The 25,168-nt window shown below is 39.8% G+C and overlaps 1 protein-coding gene across 1 annotated transcript in view; it reads left to right on the forward strand.

The window, feature by feature from the left end:
- BANK1 (B cell scaffold protein with ankyrin repeats 1) overlaps positions 1-25,168 on the forward strand; it is a 163,173-nt gene that overhangs the window by 47,335 nt on the left and 90,670 nt on the right. Inside the window, exons 3-6 of the mRNA XM_081959076.1 lie at positions 1,521-1,654; positions 6,113-6,251; positions 8,344-8,486; positions 17,727-17,850. Coding sequence (XP_081815202.1) covers positions 1,521-1,654; positions 6,113-6,251; positions 8,344-8,486; positions 17,727-17,850 — 540 coding nt within the window. The remainder of the gene's footprint in view (positions 1-1,520; positions 1,655-6,112; positions 6,252-8,343; positions 8,487-17,726; positions 17,851-25,168) is intronic.

Consider the following 25,168-nt stretch of genomic DNA (forward strand, 5'->3'; position numbering starts at 1 on the left):
AACAGTATATCCAATAAAGCAAAGACAGATGGGGAATGTCCAGAGCCAGCAATCAATGTGGATTGATTGACTAATGTGAATTGTTCAAGGGCTGGAGGAAAGGAAAAGGTTAGTATGTAAGTTGGAAAATGAAAAACAATATGATATTGGAACTCTTTGGGGAAATAAAAGAAAAAGACAGATGTGAAAGCAATTGATTTCCTCAGACCTTGCGTTGATGAAAAAGACTCAGTGATGGCATACTAATTATGCTGATAGGGATTTAGGAGCCTGTTTATGGTAAATAATGTGTGGATTATCTGATATAATTTTATTAACATATAGTGCTGTACAAGTATGTGGAGGCCCAATTAATCTTAACTAAGCTACTATTTTTATTTCTTTGTTTTGTTTTAAACTATATTTTTGGCCCAAAGAACAACCTTTGCTTGAAAATGTAATCACAATGACTTGAATCTAAAACTGAAGTTTGTGAGGAGGAATTTAGACATGTTGAAGTTCTCATCTGATATAGTTCTTTTTATTTGAACATTTCTTCATAATGCTTGGGCTAAATGATCCATTTGATGCCAAGCCTGACAGCTGGAACATAAACTTGGAGAGTTTTGTAGAAAAAAAAGTTTTAATATCTCTGGAAAGCCAATAGAGATGTAACTGGTAAACAGCTATATGAAGTAACTTCTGTGTTCACTATTGTGCAAAAGGAGAACTTGAAATTAAACTCCTTGTTGTTTGATCATAAGTAAAGGTAAAGGTTCCCCTTACACATATATGCTAGTCGTTCCTGACTCTAGGGGGCAGTGCTCATCTTCGTTTCAAAACTGAAGAGCCAGCACTGTCCGAAGACATCTCTGTGGTCATCTGGGTGGCATGACTAAATGCTGAAGGCGCAGGGAACGCTGTTACCTTCCCACCAAAGGTGGTTCCTATTTGTCTACTTGCATTTTTACATGCTTTTGAACTGCTAGGTTGGCAGAAGCTGTGACAAATAACGGGAGCTCACAGTGCTGGCTCTTCGGCTTTGAAACAGAGATGAGCACTGCCCCCTAGAGTTACGCGGAGCTAGGGATTCGAACCACCAAACTTTCTGCTCGACAAGCTCAGCGTCTTTGACACTGAGCCACACAATAGGTTGTAACTCAACTACCACCTGATCTGAACTTCAAATGATGCATTTAGATTGTGAATTCCCTCTTTTTTGGTTGACACCTAAATCCAATTAGACATTTCTAATGAGCAAACTAACACCTCAGGATTTTGCAATCACTTGGGACTATACCTGTTTTATTTTAGTGCCTGCACAGGGAATACATACAAAAGTCAAGCGAAAAAGAAGGAATTAATGACCATTGCCTAATTATAAATCAAAGACAAAGTAGAGCACATCATACAAATATTTCTGCTCAAAGACCACCACTTAATATGCAATTTCACAACCGAGGAATGCTTCAGCTGGTGGGAGATGGCTTTGGCATTCATTAATCCAAATCCTCTATGACTTAAAATAATATCTTTGGCAGGTGCACATGATCCCTTATCTTCGGACTTCGAAAGGAGCTTGAGGCTAAATGATGGAAGTGTGGAAACTGAGGAGGTGACGGAGATGGTGGGAAGGCCAGAGGTGTTGGTGTTGCCAAAAAGGATACCATGCGAGGTAAGTTCTGCTAAAGAAAATGCAGTCCCTACAAATGCATTATTTTTATTCCATTCGAAAGAAAAGTGCACAAAAAGAAATAAACCTGCCCAGAGTTCTGCTGGGGTGGGGTGGGGGGGTTAAACTTTAGCTAAAGGATAAGGGGTCAAGACTCACTTTTTACAACTGAATCTCTGCTAAACAGACAGGATAACGAGTTTCTTTTTAAATGTTTTGAGAATAGCAGAATGGAAAGGGACCTTAGAGGTCTTCTAGTCCAATCCCCTGCTCAGGCAGGAAACCCTCTACCAGTGTAGGCTAACCTTTTTTAGACTGCATGCCCAAAGCATGTGTGCATGCTCCAGAACCCCCAAAATGCAATGTGTGCGTGACCCCCACTTGTGTATGTGCCCTGATTTCCCCCCCCCCCCCATGCATGCATCCCCCAAGCATGCACAGCAGAGTCCCAAAGACCAGCTGGCTGGTGGGAGGCGTGTGTGCATTGTTAAGTAAGCTCCCTGTTAGGAGAGCGAGTGTGCAGAGAAGCGTAATGAGAGTTGTGTTGGAGAACACCAAACCAGCATACAGAGACACTGCAGTTTAAACAGGTTTTTACTTTTGTGGAAAATAGAGGTATTCAGAGTTCAATTCAGTTCGGTTCAGTCAGTCAGTTATCCATCGAACACAGTCCAGTATCATATATTCAGTTCAGCACACACAGTCGCTAACAGTAGCAAAACGCACAGTAACTCATGATACAAGCAGTATTCCCAGATCAGCATCTAACAAACAGAGAGCTAGCAGTCATTCTAGCTCCATCTTATGGCTGCTTGAGGTAACAGCAACCAATCCCATTAAAGAAACAGTACTGCTCTCATGGCTTATATATTGCTGACCCAACTGTTAGCTTACATTTCTAACATGCATGTATGCTGGAACTGAGCTGGGGCAGTGGCTTGCGTGCCCAGAGAGGACACTGCATGCCACCTCTGGCACATGTGCCATAAGTTCACCATCACGGCCCTATACCACTTCAGACAAATGGTTGTCCAATCTCTTTTTTAAAACTTCCAATGTTGGAGCACCCACAACTTCTGGAGGCAAGTCGCTTCACTGATTAATTGTTCTACTTGTCAGGAAATTTCTCCTTAGTTCTAGGTTGGTTCTCTCCTTGATCTTAGTTTCCATCCATTGCTTCTTAAGAGATCCTGTATTTGAGAGATCCTGTCAAAAATCAATAAGCTTGTTGCTGCACTCATTTTAGCCCTAAAACTCATGGTGCAACAGCAAGTAGAGAGATAGAGAGACATTTTAAATATTTAATCACTTTCTTTTGCAACTTTCACAAGAATCTTTTTTTTTTTGCAGCCATCTTCTACAATGCCTAACACTAACCCTAATTTTACCTTAACCAGAGCCACAACCTTAACCCCTAAAATCAACTCTAGGACCCTAACCTCCTGTCATAACATAAACCTAACAGTACTACTACCTATGGTGCCAGACATCACAGTTGTCGAAAACCAAAGTGTACAATTTATTGATATTGCTGTACCAGGAGACTCCAGAGTCGAAGAAAAAGAACTTGAAAAAAATCACGAAATATCGTGACCTGGCCATCGAAACTACGCAATTATGAATGAAACATGTAACAGTGATACCCATTGTCATTGGGGCACTTGGTACCATGTCCAAGATTTTTACAAAATACATCAATAAATTGCAGCTTCCTGCAATAACACCAGCAGAACTGCAAAAAAAAAAAATGTGCTACTCGGAACATCGTACAACTTAAGAAGGTACTTGGTCAGTACCTAGGATCCTGGTAGCAACCTGTATCAGCCATTAGTACCAGTCAATGGTATTGGTTACACATCTTTAAATGTTCAGTTGATTGAGTTTCATGTTTAATGAAAGAGGAGGAGGAGGAGGAGGAGGAGGAGGAGGAGGAGGAGGAGGAGGAGGAGGAGGAGGAGGAGGAGGAGGAGGAGGAGGAGGAGGAGGAGGAGGATATTATTGTATGGTGTTGTTACATTAGCAAGGAATGAAGTTTAAATATAAACCTACATGTCAATACAAATAGTAATGCTAATCCTGATTTTAGCATTCATTTCTGTCTCTAACATAAATGTACAATTGACACACATTGTAAAAACTCACCCTAAATATAACCCTCTATTAAATATTGCCATAAATCTCAAAGAAGCCTAACTCCACCTGTGTCTTACCCAAATGCCCATACAAATACTAACTTTGTCTCTAACTCCCTACGCTATTAAAACAATCTACCATCTCACCCTAATCTTAACCATGATACTAAATTACTATAGTCTTCATGTTGCTACCATAGATTATATCTTGTTATTTATGTGTCCTCCCAATAACATAAACCTACACTACCAATAATTATATACTCTCATATTAAGGCACATTAATCTCATTCTAAATTTAAGCACTGACTACCTCCAAACAATTGTTGGAGTCTTATTCCAAGCTGGAAGAAGGATGCAGGCACAGGAAAAATAGGTTTGAGACCTGCTGCAACTGGAAAGGAGGTTTCTGTTTTTTTGGGCCAGTAACAACAGTGACAACAGCAGGCATTCCTGGGGGCAGCTGGCAAATTGTTGTGAGTTAGGGCGTTTTTATATGTTTCTGAGTTCTTTGTTATTGGTATGCTTATATTTGTAGGAAAATTTGCTCCTTCTCTTTAGGCTGGATATAATATTTTAATTGTCTTTATGAGATTTTCTATTGTGGCATGTGAGGTCATGACTGGCCTTAAGGGCAAAGGGAAAATGTAAATACCAAGAGTTTTGTTTTCTTGATTTAATCTTGTCTGCCCAGCTAGTTTCAATTCCAGGTCTATTCTGTTGTCTATTTGGAGATCGCTCTAGCCAAGTCTGGTTTTAAAATGTAAATATTGTTTTAGGAATGAAAATTAGTTTCCTTAAGCTTTGCCTGCAGGCTGGCTTCATGGAGGGAATACTGGGCCTCTGCCTTTGTTAATGAGATTTTTCTTCTCTTCTGCAGAATAACCTGTTCTGCTTCTTATCTTATTTTGTGGAATATTTTATCCTGTGGAAGGGATCATTTAGATCAAGTTAATTCTGTTTCAGAATCTATATGGGAAGCTACACCTCTCCTAGAAGAATGAAATATTTTGAGGAATATTAGAAAGGCAGAATATTATATTTCTCTGGATGAGAAATGCAGAAACATGTTTTTAGAGGGGAAAAAACAGCCCCTACCTTTCCTAATAGCACTCAGCAGATGTCAGCACTTACAGGTGAAACTCGAAAAATTAGAATATCGTGCAAAAGTTCATTTATTTCAGTAATGCAACTTAAAAGGTGAAACTAATATATGAGATAAGACTCATTAGATGCAAAGCAAGAGAGTTCAAACCGTGATTTGTCATAATTGTAATGATTATGGCGTACAGCTCATGAAAACTCCAAATCCACCATCTCAGAAAATTAGAATATTACATGCAATCAATAAAACTAGGATTGTGCATAGAACAATATTGGACCTCTGAAAAGTATTAGAATGCATATGTACTCAGTACTTGATTTGGGCCCCTTTTGCAGCAATTACTGCCTCAATGTGGCGTGGCATGGAAGCTATCAGCCTGTGGCACTGTTGAGGTGTTATGGAAGACCAGGATGCTTCAACAGCGGCCTTCAGCTCTTCTGCATTGTTCAGTCTCATGTCTCTCATCTTTCTCTTGGCAATGCCCCATAGATTCTCTATGGGATTCAGGTCAGATGAATTTGCTGGCCAATCAAGCACAGTAATCCCACAGTCATTGAACCAGTTTTTGGTGCTTTTGGCAGTGTGGGCAGCTGGAAAATGAAGTCAGCATCCCCATAAAGCTCGTCTGCAGAAGGAAGCATGAAGTGCTCCAAAATCTCCTGGTAGACGGCTGCGTTGACCCTGGTCTTAATGAAGCACAGTGGTCCAAAGTCCTGTTGCTCAGTGGTCCAAAGTCCTCTTTTCTGATGAGAGCAACTTTTGCATCTCATTTGGAAACCAAGGACCCAGAGTATGGAGGAAGAATGGAGAGGCCAATCAAGCACAGTAATCCCACAGTCATTGAACCAGGTTTTGGTGCTTTGGGCAAAAGTTGCTCTCATTGGAAAAGAGGACTTTGGACCACTGAGCAACAGGACTTTGGACCACTGTTTATACTTATACTTTTCAGAGGTCCTATGACAAAAGTCCTAAAGTCTGAATTCACTATTGCCCTAAACTGGCCTAAAATCAGTTCAAGGGTGCATCCTAGTACAAAGAGATAATGTTTTGTTGAAATAATGCATCTTCTCATGCAGGCCGAATAATCGCTTCATTAAAAAAGCATGTACCTGGTTAACATATGTTCTTCTGCTAAGGTTTTAAACAACTTCCATGAAAATTCAAGTTGTACAGATTTAATTTATTGACCCAAAGGAATAATTGGACACAACTCATACTCTACAGTGCCCTGGAGAGATGTTCGTTATTTTAAGAGACGATGTTCCCGGAGATTCAGTGGTCATTGAATTTATAACGGAAAATGAATGGATCAGGATTGAACCAGATTTTTGGAATCAGAAAGTCAGGTTCATCAAAGCTCTAGGTAAGAGTTGGTACCAGTTCAGGGAAAATAAAAATATTCAATGTAACAACATGAAATGTTATACAGTATTTCCCATTATTTTTATGTGTCAGCTTTGAGTTATCACATTTTACTTTATTAAATGAGAGGCATAAAAGTTTTTGACTTATCAAAAACTGTAGGCATTTAGTTGTTTATCCATGATAAGGTGGCAGTTGACAGTCTTTAAAATGCCATTCATTAGTCATAGTTTGCTAGACTTAATCAGTTCCCGCTGCACATATTATTTAGAGCAACACAGCATAAATCTGTAGCACATATTATTATCACTGCATGACGTTTATGAAGATATTGTCTTGTTTCACGCGGGGAGTTTTTCCAAGTTCTCTTGTCATTTATTTGCACCAATATATTCGGGCATATTTTGATGTTTTATAGTATGTCTCAGACTTCTGGTTATTCTTTTTGATCGTGACATTAAGTAATATTTAGTAAATCAGTGGTTTCAGCTTAGTTGAACAAAGGGTTTTTGCCCAATGTAGAAAGTGAAACTTTTTGTGGCTCTTGCATGTCTCTCTGACCATTGCTAAAAAATTGACATCGCATCTTTATTATGAGATGGGAAACATATGAAAACTAAGCCCTAACATGTGCATATTATAATTTTTTAAAAAGATTTTTTTTCTCCAAATGTAAAATTGCCTATATGGTGTAAGTAGCCATAGCCCTTTTGCAGGACTCAACACCTCCAAAAATACTAAGTGCTACAAAACTTGGAAACATCAAAAATTGTTAATCTGCCCTATTGAAGACTACCGTATTTTTCAGAGTATAAGATGCACCCTTTTCCCCCCAAAAAAGAGGGTGAAAATCTGGGTGCATCTTATACACTGAATACAGCATTTTTGGCCTCCTGAAACCCCGTCCCCTTCACAAAAATGGATATGCATAGCCTTTAGGAGGCTTGTAGAGTGCTCTTGGGGGCTGGGGAGGACAAAAATGAGCAAAAAAATGGGCCGTTTTTCTCTGCAGCCCTCCCAAACCCTGTGCGCACCTCATTTTTTGTGAAAAACAAGCCCGTTTTCACAAAACATGAGCTGTTTTTTGCTCATTTTGCCCCCCCCCCCAACACCCAGGAGCACTCTACAAGCCTCCTAAAAGCTATGCATGCCCTTTTTCTGGACAAAAATGGGCCCGTTTTCAGAAAAAAATGGCCGTTGTTTGCTTGTCCCCGCCCCCAGCACCTAGGAGCATTTTTCAGGCCTCTCAAACTCTCTGCATGCTCCATTTTTCACAATAAATGAGGCGTGCAGAGGGTTTGGGAGGTCTACAGAGTGCAAATACTTTTTTTAATCTACTTCTTCAAAATCTTGGTGCGTCTTATACTCCGAAAAATACAGTAGTTTCTTCCAACTGCTTTTTAAAGATGTGTTTGTTGGTGCTACCAAGAGAACCAACTTGGTGGAACAGTTAAGACAACAGGTTAGAAACAAAACAAAACAAAAACCTGAAGTCTGAGCACAAAGCTAGCTGGGTGAACTTGCTAACCACCAAGAAAACTTCACGGACTAAGTGGGGTAGTTGTCAGGAATGAAGATCTGATTTAAAGGCACCAAAAAACAAAGTGACATCAAGATAAGATTGTGGTGTGGAAGTCCAGGGTCTGGGCAGAAACCCAGCAAGGTTGACTTATCACATTTTTCATTACATGGATTAATACACAAATTATCACCTAAGTGTGCAGCTGGAAATCCTTCTCCATCCCAAAGCACAGACTATTCATTGAAACGTCTGTAAATATTTCCAAAGTATGCTGTGTATTTCAAAACTTTCTTTGTTTTCCTTTGTTCTCTAGCCCCCAAATATAGTTTAATTCTACTTTCTTGCTCCACTGCTGCTGATCCTTTTCTTCCATTGCTCACTACTTTTTTTTTCTTTTCTTTTGCACGTTTGGCTCCCTTGTGAATCGTTGACTTCTCAATCTGGAATAGATAACGCAGAAGCATTCTGAATGTGAATCAGTGTGGAAAGGTTTTGGCAATAATTCTCTTGGTTGCTTTTTTTTTGTTCTTCATTTTTTCCACTGAGCTTTTAAAATGTTCTGTTTTATAAGATTTTCCTGCTGGCTTTGTAAATGTAAATATCTACTGTGGAGGAAACATTAAAGCCACAGCGCAGATTGAATACTATTCAACAGTGGGAGAGCTTGAGCAGATGCTTCAGAAAGTGGCTGATCCAATCGCATTTACCTGTCAGGTAAGCTGTTCTCTACATTAAACAGTTAATAGAAGAAGTTAATAAGCTATTATCTAACTTAATGGAGTTCATAAAATAAGAAGGGTCATAGTTTGAGTTTTTCCCCCCAATCCAAATATTTTATTTTTATGTATAATGTCTAATGGAATAGGGATGCGGTGGCTCAATGGTTAAGACGCTGAGCTTGTCAATCAGAAAGGTCGGCAGTTCGGTGGTTCGAATCCCTAGCACCGCATAACGGAGTGAGCTCCCGTTACTTGTCCCAGCTTCTGCCAACCTAGCAGTTTGAAAGCATGTAAAAATGGAAATAGAAAAATAGGAACCACCTTTGGTGGGAAGGTAACAGCGTTCCGTGCACCTTCGGCAGAGACGTCTTTGGACAGTGCTGGCTCTTCGGCTTTGAAATGGAGATAAGCACCCTAGAGTCGGGAATGACTAGCACATATGTGCAAGGGGAACCTTTACCTAATGAAATAAATAATATTAAACAGTAGATTTCCCCCCCCCCCAAAAAAAAATGTTGAGTATCAGCATGCTAGAATGAAAATGCCAGTACCAGAAAGTTAGTATTTCAGAGCTATGCAAATATGAAGTAGAAATGTATATAGATAATGCTCAACTTACAGCAATTCATTTAGTGACCGTTCAAAGTTACAATAGCACTGAAAAAAGTGGCTCGTGACTGCTTTTCACACTTACAACTATTGCAGCATCCCCGTGGTCACATGATCAAAATTCAGACCCTTGGCAACTGACATGTATTTATGAGAGTTGCAGTGTCTTGGGATTATGCAATCTGCTTTTGCGACCTTCTGACAAGTCAACAGGGAAGTCCGATTCACTTAGCCACTGTGTTATTAACTTAACAACTGCAGGGATTCACTTAACAACTGTGGCAAGAAAGGTTAAGGGCAAAACTCCCTTAACAAATGTCTCACTTAACAACAGAAATTTTGGACTCAGTTGTGGTTATAAGTCGAGGATTACCTGTATTGCCTTCTAAAATGATTTATATTGGGTAATAGTGAGAATAGAGTCGTACTAGAGATGAGGAACATGGACTATAAGAAACTGTGTTACTCTAAAACTGCTATATCTTTTAATCATTCCAACTCAGCAGTGTCAAGTCACTGTTATAATTTTTCATCACTATTCAACATTTGTTGAATGCCCAAGATAAGGGAGCAATGAAACAAAAAATGAATGTAAAATACGTGGTCAATGTTTTAATGCAGGACTAGGCAACAGATGGCATTCCAAATATTGGTCGCATCCTGTAAGAATATTGGGCGGTACAGGTGAGCAACATCTGGCATGTTGCAGATTGCAGACTCCTGGTGGCCTTTTTACTAAAAACAGCCAACCAGGAAACTAGAAAAGAAATATAAGGATACGAGAGGTAGGAATGAATAGGAAGAATAACGGAATGGTATAAAGCAGTGATGGCGAATATTTTTCTTATGATCTGCCACAATTGTGTGTGTGCGCGCATGTGTGCCCACACCAATTCAATCCTCCCCACCCACCTGCGCATGCGACCCTCCGTGCATGCACGGACAACCCCTCCCCAGACTCCGGAGGCTTTCCTGAAGCCCAAGGAGGGCACAAACGGCCTTCCCCAACCCTCCAGAAGTCCAAAAATCAGCTGGCCCACACGCACTGAATCTGATGGCTCTCGTGCCAGCATATGTGCCATAGGTTCACGATCACGGGTATAAAGAAGTCAAGAAGCAATCCACTGACTAAAACAGGAGGAACAAAACCAAAACATAGCAAGAGGTACTGGTGTGCACCCAGAGGTGGTATTCTGCCGGTTCAGACCGGTTCGCCCAAACCAGTAGCGGAAATCATGGGTGGCTCCGCCCACCCTCCCCGGCTCTATCGCATCTCATTTAGGCCAATTTTTTTTGCCCAAAGCGAATGCACGCGCTCACATTTGTGAACCCGTAGGGAAGGTAAGTATATACCACCCCTATGTGTACCCCTATAAATGGTAGCGGGTGTAAGTGTGTTCAAACCCTCAACCCTATGGAGCCACATGGAGCCCTAGAAGACTAGCAGACTTCATTGCTGCTTTACTCAAATCTGTTACTATAATACTTTACTTTTCTATTTGTTCATTTGGAAATGGTGACAAAAAAGGGTAACCCAATATGCAAGGAAATGAAAGCAAATGCCCTAAAAATAAAGAGTTGTTAACATAGAGGGAAATGTGGTCAAGGAAGAAAGAGTGTGTGTCTCTGTGTGTATTTTCTTTATACATGTGCTACCATGTGATATGGCAATTGCCACCGATTTACTTTTTTAGAAGGGAGATCAGACGCATTCACGAACCCATTCATGAAGGATGCATTTGTTTTCAAAACAGAAACAAGACTATTGATCTCATGTCCCTGAGCTTTCTGTTAGAGTCAGAATGTTGGCTAGACAACCCTTTGTCTAATTCAGTAGGTCTCTTGTTATATTAGTCAGCCTTAAAATTAAAGTTTCTTTTTAGGATTTCTTTTTATGACTGTCCACTTTGATCTTGTCAGTCCTTTGTCATAAGAGTCTTGCTATATGATTTAGAAAGAATCAGTATTGTCATAGCTTGGTGCCCATAAGATTTATGGATGTCAGAGATGCTTCATTTGTTTTCCTCATGTCATAATGCGCAATGATGTCATTCCATTCCATTATTTCACTCTTGGCCTGACCAGCTGGAAACATGTTTGATAAGCATGTTATGATGTTCCTAGTTTTGCTTATTTATTGTATAAGTAACCAATTATCAGCTTATTCAAATAAATGCTTCAGTCCATTAATGCTATATATTTCCTTGCACAAATGCTGTGTGTGTGTGTGTGTGTGTGTGTGTGTGTGTGATATCATCAGAATGAAAATAAGTGCAAGTTTCAAAGTCTGTCTTCAACAGAGTAAACAGACCTCTTGTTTGTGCAAGAGAGAGCTGTGAGGAACTGCTGGTTCAGATTTCAGAAGCTAACCAGATCCTGCAACATCTTTTGAATTACCTTCTGTAAATAAATAAGAAGATAGAATCAGATTATTTATACCTGTGCTATCACATCTGTAAATCCATTCTTAGCAAGTAGATCTGTTGTCCAAGAATCCATAGATGGAAATTAATAATAAACAAGTAATGAAATTACCATAGATGAAACAATAGGGTTTTTTAATTAACATGGGTCTATCATATGTAGCCATTCAATTTTTGGAAACTTCACAACTTCCATGCAAATGTCTTATTCCAGTGGTGGCGAACCTTTTCGGCACTAAGTGCCAAAAAGATAGCGCACGCACACACTCATCTGGGCCACGACCCAGAAGAGGAGATAACAGGGAGGCATGTGCGCACTGAAAAATGAACTTTTGGGTTCCAACACGCGCAAGCGCACCAGCCAGCTAGTCTTCCAGTACTGCCATGCTTGTGCACATTCTGATCAGCTGGCTGATGTACATGGTCATGCCAGAAAACAGAAGACCAGTTCTTCCAGTTTCCGGCATTGCCGCATGCACAAAGGCTAGCTGATCATTGTGTGCGCATACACGCCATAAACCCAGAAGAGCAACGGGCGATGTTGCATGTGCCAGGCAACATGGCTCCATGGGCTACTTCGGTCACTTATGCCATAGGTTTGCCATCACTGTCTTATTCTAATTTTTAAAAACCAACAAAAGAGGCAAAATCTATAGCAAAAAGGCTTCTTCTTTTCCCCCATATAATGAGGAAGGAAAGTCTGTTTCAGAAAAGTAAAGGAATTGAAATATCATTTGTACAATGGGCAGTCTGAGGGCGCTTGACATGTCTATATTGTAATTGCAATGCAAGAAGAAAAATAATAGCTGTGTTTATAATTCAGACAGCCTCATTTTCATGTGACAAATCTACCATGTCTGTAGCCTAAGGCACTCTGCTCATAACAAAGGATTAATAAAAAAAATGATGCATTACATTATTAGCACTTGTTTAAAAACAGAAGTAAATGCCTTCCAAATAATTTTTTAAGAGTACAAAGAGTCTGTTCAATAGCACACGGTTATAAAGCAAAAGCAAGATAGAACTTTCACACTTTGCTCATCTCATCAACTAATTATTGTCTTAATAATACGAACTCTAAATTGAGGACATTACAATTATCACCATCATCACAGTTGTACTTTCTGTACATTTGGGGAAAACTTTGAGGTTAAAAGTCTACTAATTAACAAGGTTGGCAAATTATGACTTGATGCAGAGTATATACAGGAAGGATTGTTAGACAGTTTTCATGCAGAAGATCTTAAATTCAACTGTAAATTTCCAGTTAACAGACACGGGCATCTCCTTTGTGACTCTGGATATGCTGTCAATTATAGAAAATAAGTCTCACCTATCATCTTCTAACTAGCTACCTAAAGGTAAAGGTTCCCCTCACACATATGTGCTAGTAGTTCCCGACTCTTGGGGGCAGTGCTCATCTCCATTCCAGCATGACTAAACACCGAAGGCACACAGAACACTGTTACCTTCCCAACAAGGTGGTCCCTATTTTCCTACTTGCATTTTTACATGCTTTCGACCTGCTAGGTGGGCAGAAGCTGGGACAAGAAGCTGGGACTCCATTATACAGCTCTATGGATTCGAACTGCTGAACTGTCGACCTACTGATCAACAAGATCAGCATCTTAGCCACTGAGCCACTGTGTCCCATAGTTCTCAGCCCATAATTCTTAGAACTCATATCAAATTTTCCACAAATATTTTCTTACATTCAAATCATAGCCCATGACTTAGACATATTGTGAGGTTTAGTGTGGTCAAGTGTAACCCAGCTACAAGGAGCTTAGAAATAATCATTTCCTTTTCTGGATTGCCCCGCCTTGTTACAACTTGGTTTATACCACTGGGTCTAAATGAGGTCCAACATGGTCAAAGCCCTCTTACTCAAAAGATTCTTCAAATAGCAATCTGGAATTCTTTCTTTACATATATTCAGATAACATATTAACAGAGTTGGAAGGGACCATGTAGGTCATCTATTCCAACCCCCGCCAAAGCTGGAGACCTTACACCATTTCTGACAGATGGCAGTCAGTGACGTGCAGTCAGGGGAGGCAGGGGAGGCAGAGCCTCACCGCTCTCATCGTGAAAAGAAAAAAAACGTAAAAGGGAAAAGGCAAGTGCTGAGGTAAGGCTTAAAAAAGCCTCTAAAAAAGGGAGGACTGTGACAACTTTGATCTTTGCAAGCGTGCAAGCAAAATACCCCAGGATCACGGTGGCAGGGACAGCAACTCCTTCCACTGCGCTGCGGAGAAGAGCCACGCTGTGCAGGAGGCTCCTTAGCGCTAGCCTCAGATCAGAATGAGCCGCGGTCCCCTTCATGTTGGCTCAGGAAGGAGGTGAATGGTACCGCGTGTGCAGGAGGCTCCTCAGCACTAGCCTCAGATCAGCACGAGCTGCGGTCCCATTCCCCTCCTTCCTGAGCCAACATGAAGGGGACCGCGGCTAGCGCTGATCTGAGGCTAGCGCTGAGGAGCCTCCTGCACAGCGTTGCTCTTCTCCACAGCGCAGCAGAAGGAGTTGCTGTCCCCGCCACAGTGATCCTGGGGTATTTTGCTTGCACGCTTGCAAAGATCAAAGTTGTCACAGTCCTCCCTTCATGATGATCATTTGATGACATCAGTGCCTCACCAACTATAAACCTCACCACACATCACTGATGGCAGTCCACTCTCTTCTTGAAAGTTTCCAGTGATGAAGCTGCCACAACTTCTTAAAACAAGCTGTTCCATTGGTTGATTGTTCTCACGGTCAGAAAAATTCTCTTTATTTCCAGGTTGAATCTCTCCTTGTTCAGTTTCCATCCATTATCCCTTGTCTGGCCTTCAGGTGCTTTGGAAAATGGCTTGATCCCCTCCTCTCTATGGCAGCCCCTCAAATATTGGAACAATGCTATCATATCACCCCTGGTCCTTCTCCACACTAGACTAGCCATGCCCAATTCTTGTAACCGTTCTTCATATGTTTTAGCTTCTACCTGTATTCCTGTACACAGTTTTAGATTCCCAATTCATTATTTTCCTTCAGAGTATATTTTTAAAGAAAAAACATATAAATGGCTCGCCTTCTATGATAATTAAAGTCAAATTCCAAAATGATCTAACTTAAAACAATTAAATCTACATAATAAGGCCAAACTCAGTTATTCCGTAAAAATATATTACTGAGATTCCTTGACACATGGAATACAATCATCTGAGCTCAGTCACGTAAGAATTACTGGTCTTTGTTCAGGGTATAAAATAATGTTCAAAGTATGATTGACTTTCAGATTCTTGAATCTTAAAGGATTCCACCTCCCAAAGATGATAAGATATTAAAATGAATAAATGTTGCTTCTTTTTCACTAAATGTAAGAGTTTATATTATATTCTTTTTCATGTTCTTGTAGACCTCTCTGGTGTAAAGTCAGAAGTAGGTTATAATTTTCTGAATAAATGCAAAAGTAATGGCAAGCTCTCGGAAAGAAATTTCCAGTGAGACCAATTAGCTAATTAGTATTATTTATTTATCATAATATTACTAGCCTGTTCTTTATGTCAGAATGATGAAATGTAAGTGATATAAAAATAAAAGAGCAACAAATAACAACATTTTATGAATAACAATAAAATCACATAGGAACCATTAAACTGTTAACATTCTAAAAGCCAAAATAAAACTGTTTTTACCCAGCACTAAATAAAGGAAGCTGCGTGCAGTGAAATCAGAAAATATGTAAGACATTCAGATGGGATGTTCCTGATGGCATTTCCTTCATGTCAGAAATAATCTGACGATGGAATAATACTGGTGTTTGAGGAAGATGGACATCTTTTTCATCAGACCACATAATAACTGTTCGATTAATTGGTTGAGTGATTATATGCTATCAAATTGGTGTCAACTCTTACAGATGACTTTTGTCTATGGCCACATAGTAACTGTGGGCCTCACCTGCAATTACTTTCAGTATGTCAGTACTGTTACAGCCATGTCAAGAGACGACATCTGATATCTCCAAAAATCTGAAAATACTCAAAACAACCCAGCTCAGTCTAGAAGTATGTTTTCTATTAGATTCAGGAAATTGGGAGGCAGAAAGTCTGATCATCTGGAATTGCCATCTTATAACAGGACTACAAAATGGGGCTTCCACTGACAACTGATACCATTTCACTTATTCATCTGTCTACTGAATATAGAGATATTTGTATGCAGTTTCACAAAATATGCATATCGTTGAGCGGGAGGAATGCTTGGAGTATTGGGAGCAAACACTGGAAAATTACATTCATACACAGCAGATCCCATTTTGTTCTAACAGTGTATTTGAAAACTTTCCCACATTTCCCAATAGTCCTGGGTGAATAACTGAGGCTGCAAGAGAATGCATGCCTAAAATTTCCCAGGGAGTTCATGATTCAGAAGATTCAGAATGAAGATCTCCTACCCTTATACTTCAATCTCTTATATCTTGCCACACCAGTGTTTAAACATGCCTTACTGATTATTCATTTCTGTTTTTGAAATGATTCATATTGCTCAGGTGAATATCTGTGTGTGCTTTTTTTAAAAAAAAAAAACCTTTATTCTATGACTAAGTCCCATATGAATGTGCTTCAGAGAAAGTATGGAAAGAAAAAGTGGGCAAATAAGCTGAAAGGCACAAAATCTTGCAAACCAGAACTGATAGGCTGTCACAACTAAAAGGCATTAATAACAACAATCAACAAGGAAGGGGAAAAAAGAGAATCACATGAATACACTTAAGAGAATGGAGTGTCCTACTGGATTAGATTCAAAGCTCCTGAACTTTAACTGACCTATCATCTCCAAGCCATTCTAAATGCAGCCAATTTGGTGGTCCAGTCTCTCAATGAGAGAGCAGCATCTATGCTATGGAGTCCAGGGTCTATCTAGATCCCCTTGAGTGATGTTCCTCAACCTCCACGATTTTGTGATGTTTGCACTTCAACTCCCAGAATTCCCCAGCCACTAGGGATTTCTGGATGATGAAGTCCATGCATTTTTAAATTCATGGACATAGAGGAACACTACTCTAGAGAAAAGAAATGAAGCTACCTAGCGGCCACTTTGCTTTACTTCTGCTTCTTCTAGTCAGTAATATGAAGAAGTCGCTGCAGCCATCCAATTTGCTGGAATCAAAACTACAATCATGCCTTAAGCCCAAGAAAAACAATACTCTGGCACTGGCCTGAGGACAAAAACCAGGCTTGTCCTGTTTTCTAATGAGCCATTACCAGAAGGCAATTTGCATTGTGAAAACTCAAAATGTGTCTTGAACAACAGACATGGTGCTTGTCTTCCTGGTGATAGATTGCCCTGTTCTTGATGCTTGGAGAGCTGACAATTAATAAGATGTAAAGGCAAGACTTCACCCTTGCAGTTACTAAAACAAACAATACCTTAAGGCAATTCGGGGCTAGCAAATAGTAGCCTGAAATGTTGGCTTGCAGCTTCTCAAATGTTTCCTTCCTCAAAAAAAAAACACAATGTGACAATCAGAACGTAGCCATTTAAGCCAATCGTTTTACATACAACAAAGAATAGAATAGAATAGAATAGAATAGAATAGAATAGAATAGAATAGAATAGAATAGAATTCTTTATTGGCCAAGTGTGATTGGACACACAAGGTATTGTATCATCTGCAAAGGGATGGGTCTTTGATTTCATTCAGTTATGGCTACCACCTTTACTTTCTCAACCTCCTCCCTGCATATAAACCTGCTTCCTTTTGGGAATAATAGAAATGACATCCTACTTTGTAATTAATTAGAAACCCACCACTCCACAATTGGAGGATCTGCAGAAGTAACCCACTTCTGTAGCATTGTAAGTTCCATTATAAGAAGGCCACCCAGGACACCACAGCTGCTATCTCTGGCATAGTAAGGCTTTCCTTTCATTGCTTTGATTACTTTTCAGGACTTGTGTTTCTCCAGGAAATAGCTGCCATGATAAACTTCCACTGATCTTCAGTGATTTTCTATGCCCTTAAACCCACCTGAGAAAATTTCCCTGTTACCAGATCACCAGCAACTCTCTTAAAAGCTAATCGCCGTTTCCAACTTCAGTGGTGCAAAATATTCCCACATGAGCTTGCTCTTTTTGCTTTTTTGCTTTTGGACAACGGTACAAAGCTGTATGCCCTCAGGTTATTCTTTGTTTTCCTTGCCTCTATCTCAACCCCACAGGCTTTCAAGTTTTCATCAGCAGAGAAAATGGATAATGTTCTCACACTCTTGCTAAAGAGTTCAATCATTTCTCATGATTTTAGCAGCTTTCCAAATGAAGTCATGGATCACGACCAGGAAACTGGTATGTACGTATATTATCCTTTGTCTGATTTGTTTACTGAGAAGGTTCATATCACGGTCATTTTTCATATATGTTAATACAGGGCACACTTTGTGAGAACTTCAAGTTTCACAAAATGTCAACATTCCCCCTCCCCAATCAAAAATGCGAAGAAGACACTGTGCATAGTTTATTGAGTTTTTTATTATTATTGGCTAATAGTTGTTTCATCAATATTATTTGGCTGGACTATAATATTAATTTATAGAGTATTACTGTGAATGTTTTAAATTGTTCATTGATTATATTATCTAATGATGTCTTAATTGTTGATTTATGACAGTAAACATTCATAATCCTAGAAAGAGTTGGAAAGATGTAACTGGAATCAATAAATAGCTTGAGACTGCCCAGGCCTAAGAGATTAGGGGAAAAATATAAAAGGAGAAGTGAAGTGAAGAATTATGTTTAATGATGTATATTAGAAATATGTTTCGCTGGCTGGCTGGCTGGCTGGCTGATTGACTGCTTTTAACGTTAAACAAAAGCCCCTCATAATCAGTAGTGAAATTCACATTTTTTTACTACCGGTTCTGTGGGTGTGGCTTGGTGGGCATGACAGGGGAAAGATACTGCAAAAACTCCATTCCCACCGCACTCCAGGAGAAGGGTATTGCAAAATTTCCATTCCCACCCCACTCTGGGGCCAGCCAGAGGTGGTATTTGCCAGTTCTCTGAACTACCCCTGCTCATAATGCAATTTTTAAAAGAAGTTTTTACTGGTAAAATAAATGAATCTTTGTTGGTTTCAAGTAAGGTAGTGAAATTATAGTTAGCATTCAAATTTACCTTTATGTACCACAACAGGGGCACCTGGAGAAATTCAGAAAATCTGAATGTACCTATGAGAGTAAGATAAAAATAGTTAATGTCCCATCCACTTTTCTCCCACTCTAGCCATTCTTCAATGTTGTATTTTAGAAATGGTAGAAAATCATTTAAGAAGTGGTAAACTGCCTTCAAGACTAGCAGCTATGAATAGGTAATCGTCCATGAATTTGTCTGGTCCCCTTTTTAAAATCATTTAAATAGCTTCACCAATCCATCACTCGAGGTTTTCAAAAATAGACTGGACAACCATTTGACTACAATTGTATAAGGTAGAGGTCTTCAAACTTGGCAACTTTAAGACTTGTGGACTTCAACTCCCAAAATTCTCCAGCGAACATAACTCCAGCATAGTTGGCTGGAGAATTCTGGGAGTTGAAGTCCACAAGTCTTCAAAGTGGCCAAGTTACTAACTTTGATTGATCTTGATTCTGTCTATGTTTAGTTTTAAGGAATGATACTATCAGCATTCCAAATATCATGCAGAATTAAATCAGAGTCCAAGGCAGAGCTATCCTTAAAGTTCCAATTTAATAAGACAGACAGGTTGGCACATCTGTGGAATCCCAAATCAAAAGCTTCCTGGGATTCCACCTAGTTGAAAGTTCATGATCTTATACCCACACCCATAAATCCATCACATGGTCCAATCTTCTTCGCTCACGTTGGCATTTCCATCCATCTAGTTCTGGTCAGATGCAGAGGTGCGGAGACAAAAGATTACCTTGAGCTTCTAGAAAGGAACGACAACAACGCATTCTACAATTCTACTCCTTACTATTCCCCCTCCCAATTACTACACTAATGAAACAGCATAATGAAATAATAGAGAGTGTGGCAGGCCAAAGATCCCAAAAGGAATATAACTGCAGGCCTGACAGATACTACATAATGGTATAGGGGAAACATTTCTGCCCATATTTTTTTATTCCATACATTATTTGATGTAGGTTTATCATGTCTTCTATTTTCTATTCACTTTACGTTAAAATACTGCAGATATTTTAGACTTTCTTCAGAGGTGAACTGTTCTAATGCTGATAATAATATCGAATACATTTTTACAACAGTTGCACTCTGAGCTGGCATTTTTGTTCAGCTGTTCCCCATGACTCTAAGATCCCTTTGCTAATTATTCATCCATAGCTTAGATCCCATTAGCATCTGGGTGAAAGTGGATGTACGTGCAGGCCATCATGAATCACTTTTGATTCCTTCCATTGAATTGCATTTGAAGGTAATGGACAAATGTGGCATCATGTCAGCTGGCATTTTCTGCCCATAGCAGAATACAGATGTCTATGAAGATTCAGATCATGGTTATCGTAACAGGGTTGTCCCAATATAGGAGAACAAAGCCATCAGGACTAGATTTAGCAATCCACCTGCATTTAAAATACAAAGGCCACTCTTTTGAAGGCAGAAAAGTCCACATTTTGGATAGAGGACCACTGGTTTGAAAGAGGGGTCAAAGAGCCCATCTATGTTAAAACTGAGCAGCCCTCTCTCAACAGAGAAGGAGGGATGTGACATCAACTATCTCCAGTCTACAACATAGTCCTTGCAGCAGTTCCAAGAAGGCTCCACACCCATTTGTGCTAGTCAGGTGACCCTGATGATGCCGATAAACCTCCAGGTGGCCTTAACAACTTGCTAAAAGAATGCAAATGACCAGCTGTCTGCAAGGAGTATAGATCCTTCCATTCCCCACCATCCAATCAGAGCTGAAGAAGCTTCTTGGATGCGAAGCAAAACTAGGGGTTTCATTAGGAGTGACATGATAGCAGTATTCCAGAATTTTAGGGGCAGCCACAAAGAAGAGGGGGGCAGATTATTCTCCAAAGGACCAGAGAGAAATAATGGTTGGAAACTAAACAAAGAGAAAAGCCACCTGGAATTAAGGAGAAACTTCCTAACAGTAAGCACAATTAACCAGTGGAACAGGTTGCTTCCAGAAATCATGGGCACTCCATCTCTGGAAGTTTTTAAGAAAAGACTGGATGGTCACTTGTAATGGTGGGATTCCAAAAAGTTTTACTACTGGTTTTGTGGGCATGGCTTGGTGGGCGTGGCTTGGTGGGCATGGCAAGGGAAGGAAACTGCAAAATCCCCATTCCCTCCTGTCATTTGGGACTTGAGAGGCAGAGAATAGATGGGGGCGGGGCCAGTCAGAGGTGGTATTTACTGGTTCTCTGAACTACTCAAAATTTTCTGACTGGTTCTCCAGAACTGGTCAAAACCTGCTGAATACCACCTCTGGCCACTTGTCTGAAATGGTATAGGTTCTCCTGCCTGAGCAGAGGGCTGAACTAGAAGACCTCCAAGGTTCCTTCCAGCTCTATTCTAATCTATTTTATTCTATTCTATCCTATCCTATCCTAGAAAGAGGGGGGGAGAAGGAATCACATGCTTTGGTCTCCATACTGCTTGCTAAAATTACATGTGAAACTGGATGCGCCAATGTTTTAAACTTCTAAAAGTGACCACAGTTTTAGAAATTTAGTAGTTTAAAACATAAATTGGACATCTCCTAATGACTGTTCTGCATTTCATTTCATTCCATTTATATTCATAGCAGGGATAATCTGGGACCACTGTTTTCATAGGGGTGAGTATGGTTTTCGCCCTCATCAGGGTTTTCATTCAATTGCTGTAGTTAATCCGTACATGTACATGTAGATGACACCCTAACCCATACATACATAGATATATCTCACCTGTATAACAATATTAATATTCCTAAATAAATCACATTGAGGAGCAGTGTGTATCAAATACAAAATTTAACAGTACATATTGACAATCTGAAAAGTTATCACCATAAATTCAGGCTACCCCTACCATGAAATGATGTCAAGCAATCACCTTAGACATAATGGAAATCAGCAGCAACCTTGGTGCTCCCTTTAACCCAGCCTCCCTGGCCCAAGATCTATTTTAGCAGTGCTGCAGTTCAGTACAAATTCAGATTATAAATTCTTCTGTAGGGCCAATAATCTTGGAGGAATAAATAAAGGTAAAAGCAGTACCAATATTTTCTGAAACTTTATTTGCAGATGTTGCTTGCTGGGTTGTTATCCAATTCACCTAGATTTTTTTTTAAAAAGACTACAATGTGCGATGCACCTCATGCTGTGGTTTTCCTGAGATAATGGCTGTCCTGTTCAGATTTTCCCTATTGATACTGAAAATGTAGGTTTGCAGGTCAAAAGTTGTAATTAACAGTAATTACAGTGGGCTCCGAGCAAGGTGGTGATGATAGGGAATAAAAGGCTATCTGTTCAGGAAATGATCCTATCAGAAAAATGTTCGTTTCCATTTAATAAGAAAAATACACTTGTTGAGTTGACAGAGAAAATAATGGACATATCAGGTTTTGTAAATCTGAGGAAATCCAGTGCTGCCACCAAGAAAATGATAATCCACAATAATAAACTATAGTAGACAGACCCAATGAAATATAATATTGAAGCAAGTGTCCAAACAGCTTCAAGGCAATAGCTTCTGGAAGCTTCTGTGCCCTTCACACAACAGTTCCCTCCTCCACAAGGAGCGCTTCAGGCATATAAAGAGAGTTCAGACAGCAGGCAAGCACTTGTGACTCTATGTTTAGACTTGGACCAGGAAGTACAACTCTCTGCCTTTGTAGACTCAGGCTAACATCCAATTTCATAGATGAAGCTGCAGTACAAAAGTTTTGTTTATCCACTGGGAGACTACAAAGCCTAGTGTTGGTGGAGACAATAGATGGCAGCTATTTTGAGCTGAGCCAGTGTTATGAACCATTATTTCCTTACAGCTGACAAGACAAGGCAAGATCACACACAAATGTTGCCATTCTGTGTGACTGCTTCCTTACAGATTCCCACTATGCTGGAATCTGATTGGTGTCCATCTCTTTGAGGTAGCTCAGGCTAGGAATCCAATGTCATGTAGAGCAGTACTATACAGCAGTGGGATTCACTTACCTTCCCGACCGGTTCGTAAATGTGAGCTCTCGCAGGTGCCGCATCTGCACATGGGCATCGCCTTCTGCACATGCACAGTGCTTGCGCATTACGTTGGGGCAGGTGGGCAGAGCCTCCCGCAGCCGCTGCTACTAGTTTGCTCAAACTTGAGAGACTACTACAGAGAGAACCGGCTACCGGTTCTCCAGAACTGGTCAGAACCTGCTGAATGCCACCTCTGAAGTTAATGTCAGAAACAATGAGACTCTGTAAAAACAAACCTTTTGGCTGAAAAGTTTTTGGCAAACTTTTTGGCTGAAAAATGAACATTCAATCTACTCCATCTGATCTCAAATTCTCTACAGAAGGGATACAGAGGAACCTGGCAAAAGTATAATCTATTCTTTCATGACAAACACTCTAAAATGTGAAGGATCTAAAGCATTTTCTGGGATTTGCCAATTTTCTATAGAAAAGTGAATGCACCAGGCCACAGTCTCAACTCATAAAAGAAAAGTTGCAAGTGTGCATAGTCTACTCAAGAACAGATAGCATTCCAGGAACTGAAAAACTTTCCACTTCACAGCAACTGCATGAAGACTCCATGCACACATTCATGGTACAGATGAATGCTTTGATGTGGCAGTTGGAGCGGTTCTTCTCCAGGAAATGAAAGACAGGGGCATATCCTCTGCCATGTGCATTTTATTTCAAGTTGCTTTTACTAGCAGAACAGAACTATAACATCTTCAGTAAGGACTTTCTTGTGATAAAAATCAGCATTCCAACATTGGACACACTTCATGGAAAGAACTGCCCTTCTAGTACAGGAATGTAAGGAGTGTGAAATTATAATGTTATAATTGGGGTTGATCTTGAGAAACAGGAAGAAGAGCCACAGTCTATGCGATGATCAGATAAGAGGAAGTTGGAATGACAGTGTAACAAACTTCTCAGAAAGGACCCTCCCTAGTTGCTTGGATTGTAAAAGCGAGGAGAGAGACAGGCTCTTTCAATTTTGCAAGATAATGTTAATATAATCTTGAAATAAAGATAGAGATAGTATCTCTGGATGTTCTTCTTGTCTGGACTGTATCATAAGGCTAATAGAAGTAGAAGCAATTATAGACTCAAGACAAGAAGGGCTATGCAGAATCAAAGAAATCATGGGGAAGAGCAACAGACATCCATGCTCCACACTTAGTACACCTGTTTCATTTACAGCTTTGAGGAAAACCCTATGATCTGTCAGCACCACAGAATGGCTATGGATAAGTGGTGGGCATGGCAGGGAAAGGATACTGCAAAATCCCCATTCCCTCCCCACCCCACTAACCTGCTTTCCAATTCCGTTCTCCTGTTCAGAGCAACACAAGAAGATCAGCTGGGAGGCTGGGAGACACCGGGGCCAGCCTATCTATGAACTACTCAAATTTTCTGCTACCGGTTCTCTAGAACCTGTTAGAACTGGCTGAATACCACCTCTGCTATGAATCCTAAAACTAAAATAAAATTTTAATTTCCCAGTTAGAGACACTCACTGCCCAAATGGACGTTTAGCTTAATATGGAGCTCTTGACAACTAAAAGCAATATACTCACAAAGTCTTATTTAATCAGATTTATTGAAAGAAAGAAAAAGGATGGATAGCAGAAATCTTGACAAGTGGATGCTTTCCCTTTAATAAATATTTATGTCTAAATTTGCTTGGTTGGGATCTTTTAATTCTCTTGCTAACAGCCATTTGATAGACAGAGGAAGTGGTTAACTGCTGGATTTTCCTGGTATTGAAGGGATATACCAAAGTTCTGCAAATCGTTATCATTTTTTTCAAGTTGTGAGAAGACTATAACATCAGGTTCTGGAGAATATGAGCAGGAAAGTGCTGTTGTCATGATGTACCATATATGAATGCTTGGTTAGCTTCTGGAGGAAAGGCAGGAATGCAGAATTGGAGACAATTTGGTTTAATATAGCATAGTTCTTGTTATTACATTGTGCAATTTCTCCCTTGTCTTTTAAAATGTAGGATCCCAATGATGAAGACTAGGAACTCAGTGTTTTATTGAGTAATGTTATTCCAGCTGATAACAATATGTGCCTTGTAATGAACATTTGGTTTTGGTTTACTTTTTTTGCAAGGACTCAAGTGACAAATAAAATGAACAGGTTCAGTTCTTGACCTATTTCCTGGTACTGTTTAACAGCCCCAACTTCACAAGTATAGTGCCTATTACAGAAGCCTTTAAATGGCCTGTGTGATTAGCAAACTGATATTCTTAACACATTTTAGCTGTATTGGTTACTCTATGCCATTGAAAGAAATAATTATCTTTCCAATTACCACAGCACATCTCTGCAGAATTTTGTTCAGCTAAGCAACAAAAAGACAAATGTGCAATTAAAACTCATGGATCATAAATATATGTTAGACTTGCTTGTGGTGCTTGCACTATTTCCTTATTTCTGTTAAGACACTACAATTATTGTTCAGTTGTATTAAG

Source organism: Natrix helvetica, assembly GCF_964273705.1.
Source record: "Natrix helvetica genome assembly, chromosome: 7".
NCBI classification, from domain to species: domain Eukaryota; kingdom Metazoa; phylum Chordata; class Lepidosauria; order Squamata; family Natricidae; genus Natrix; species Natrix helvetica.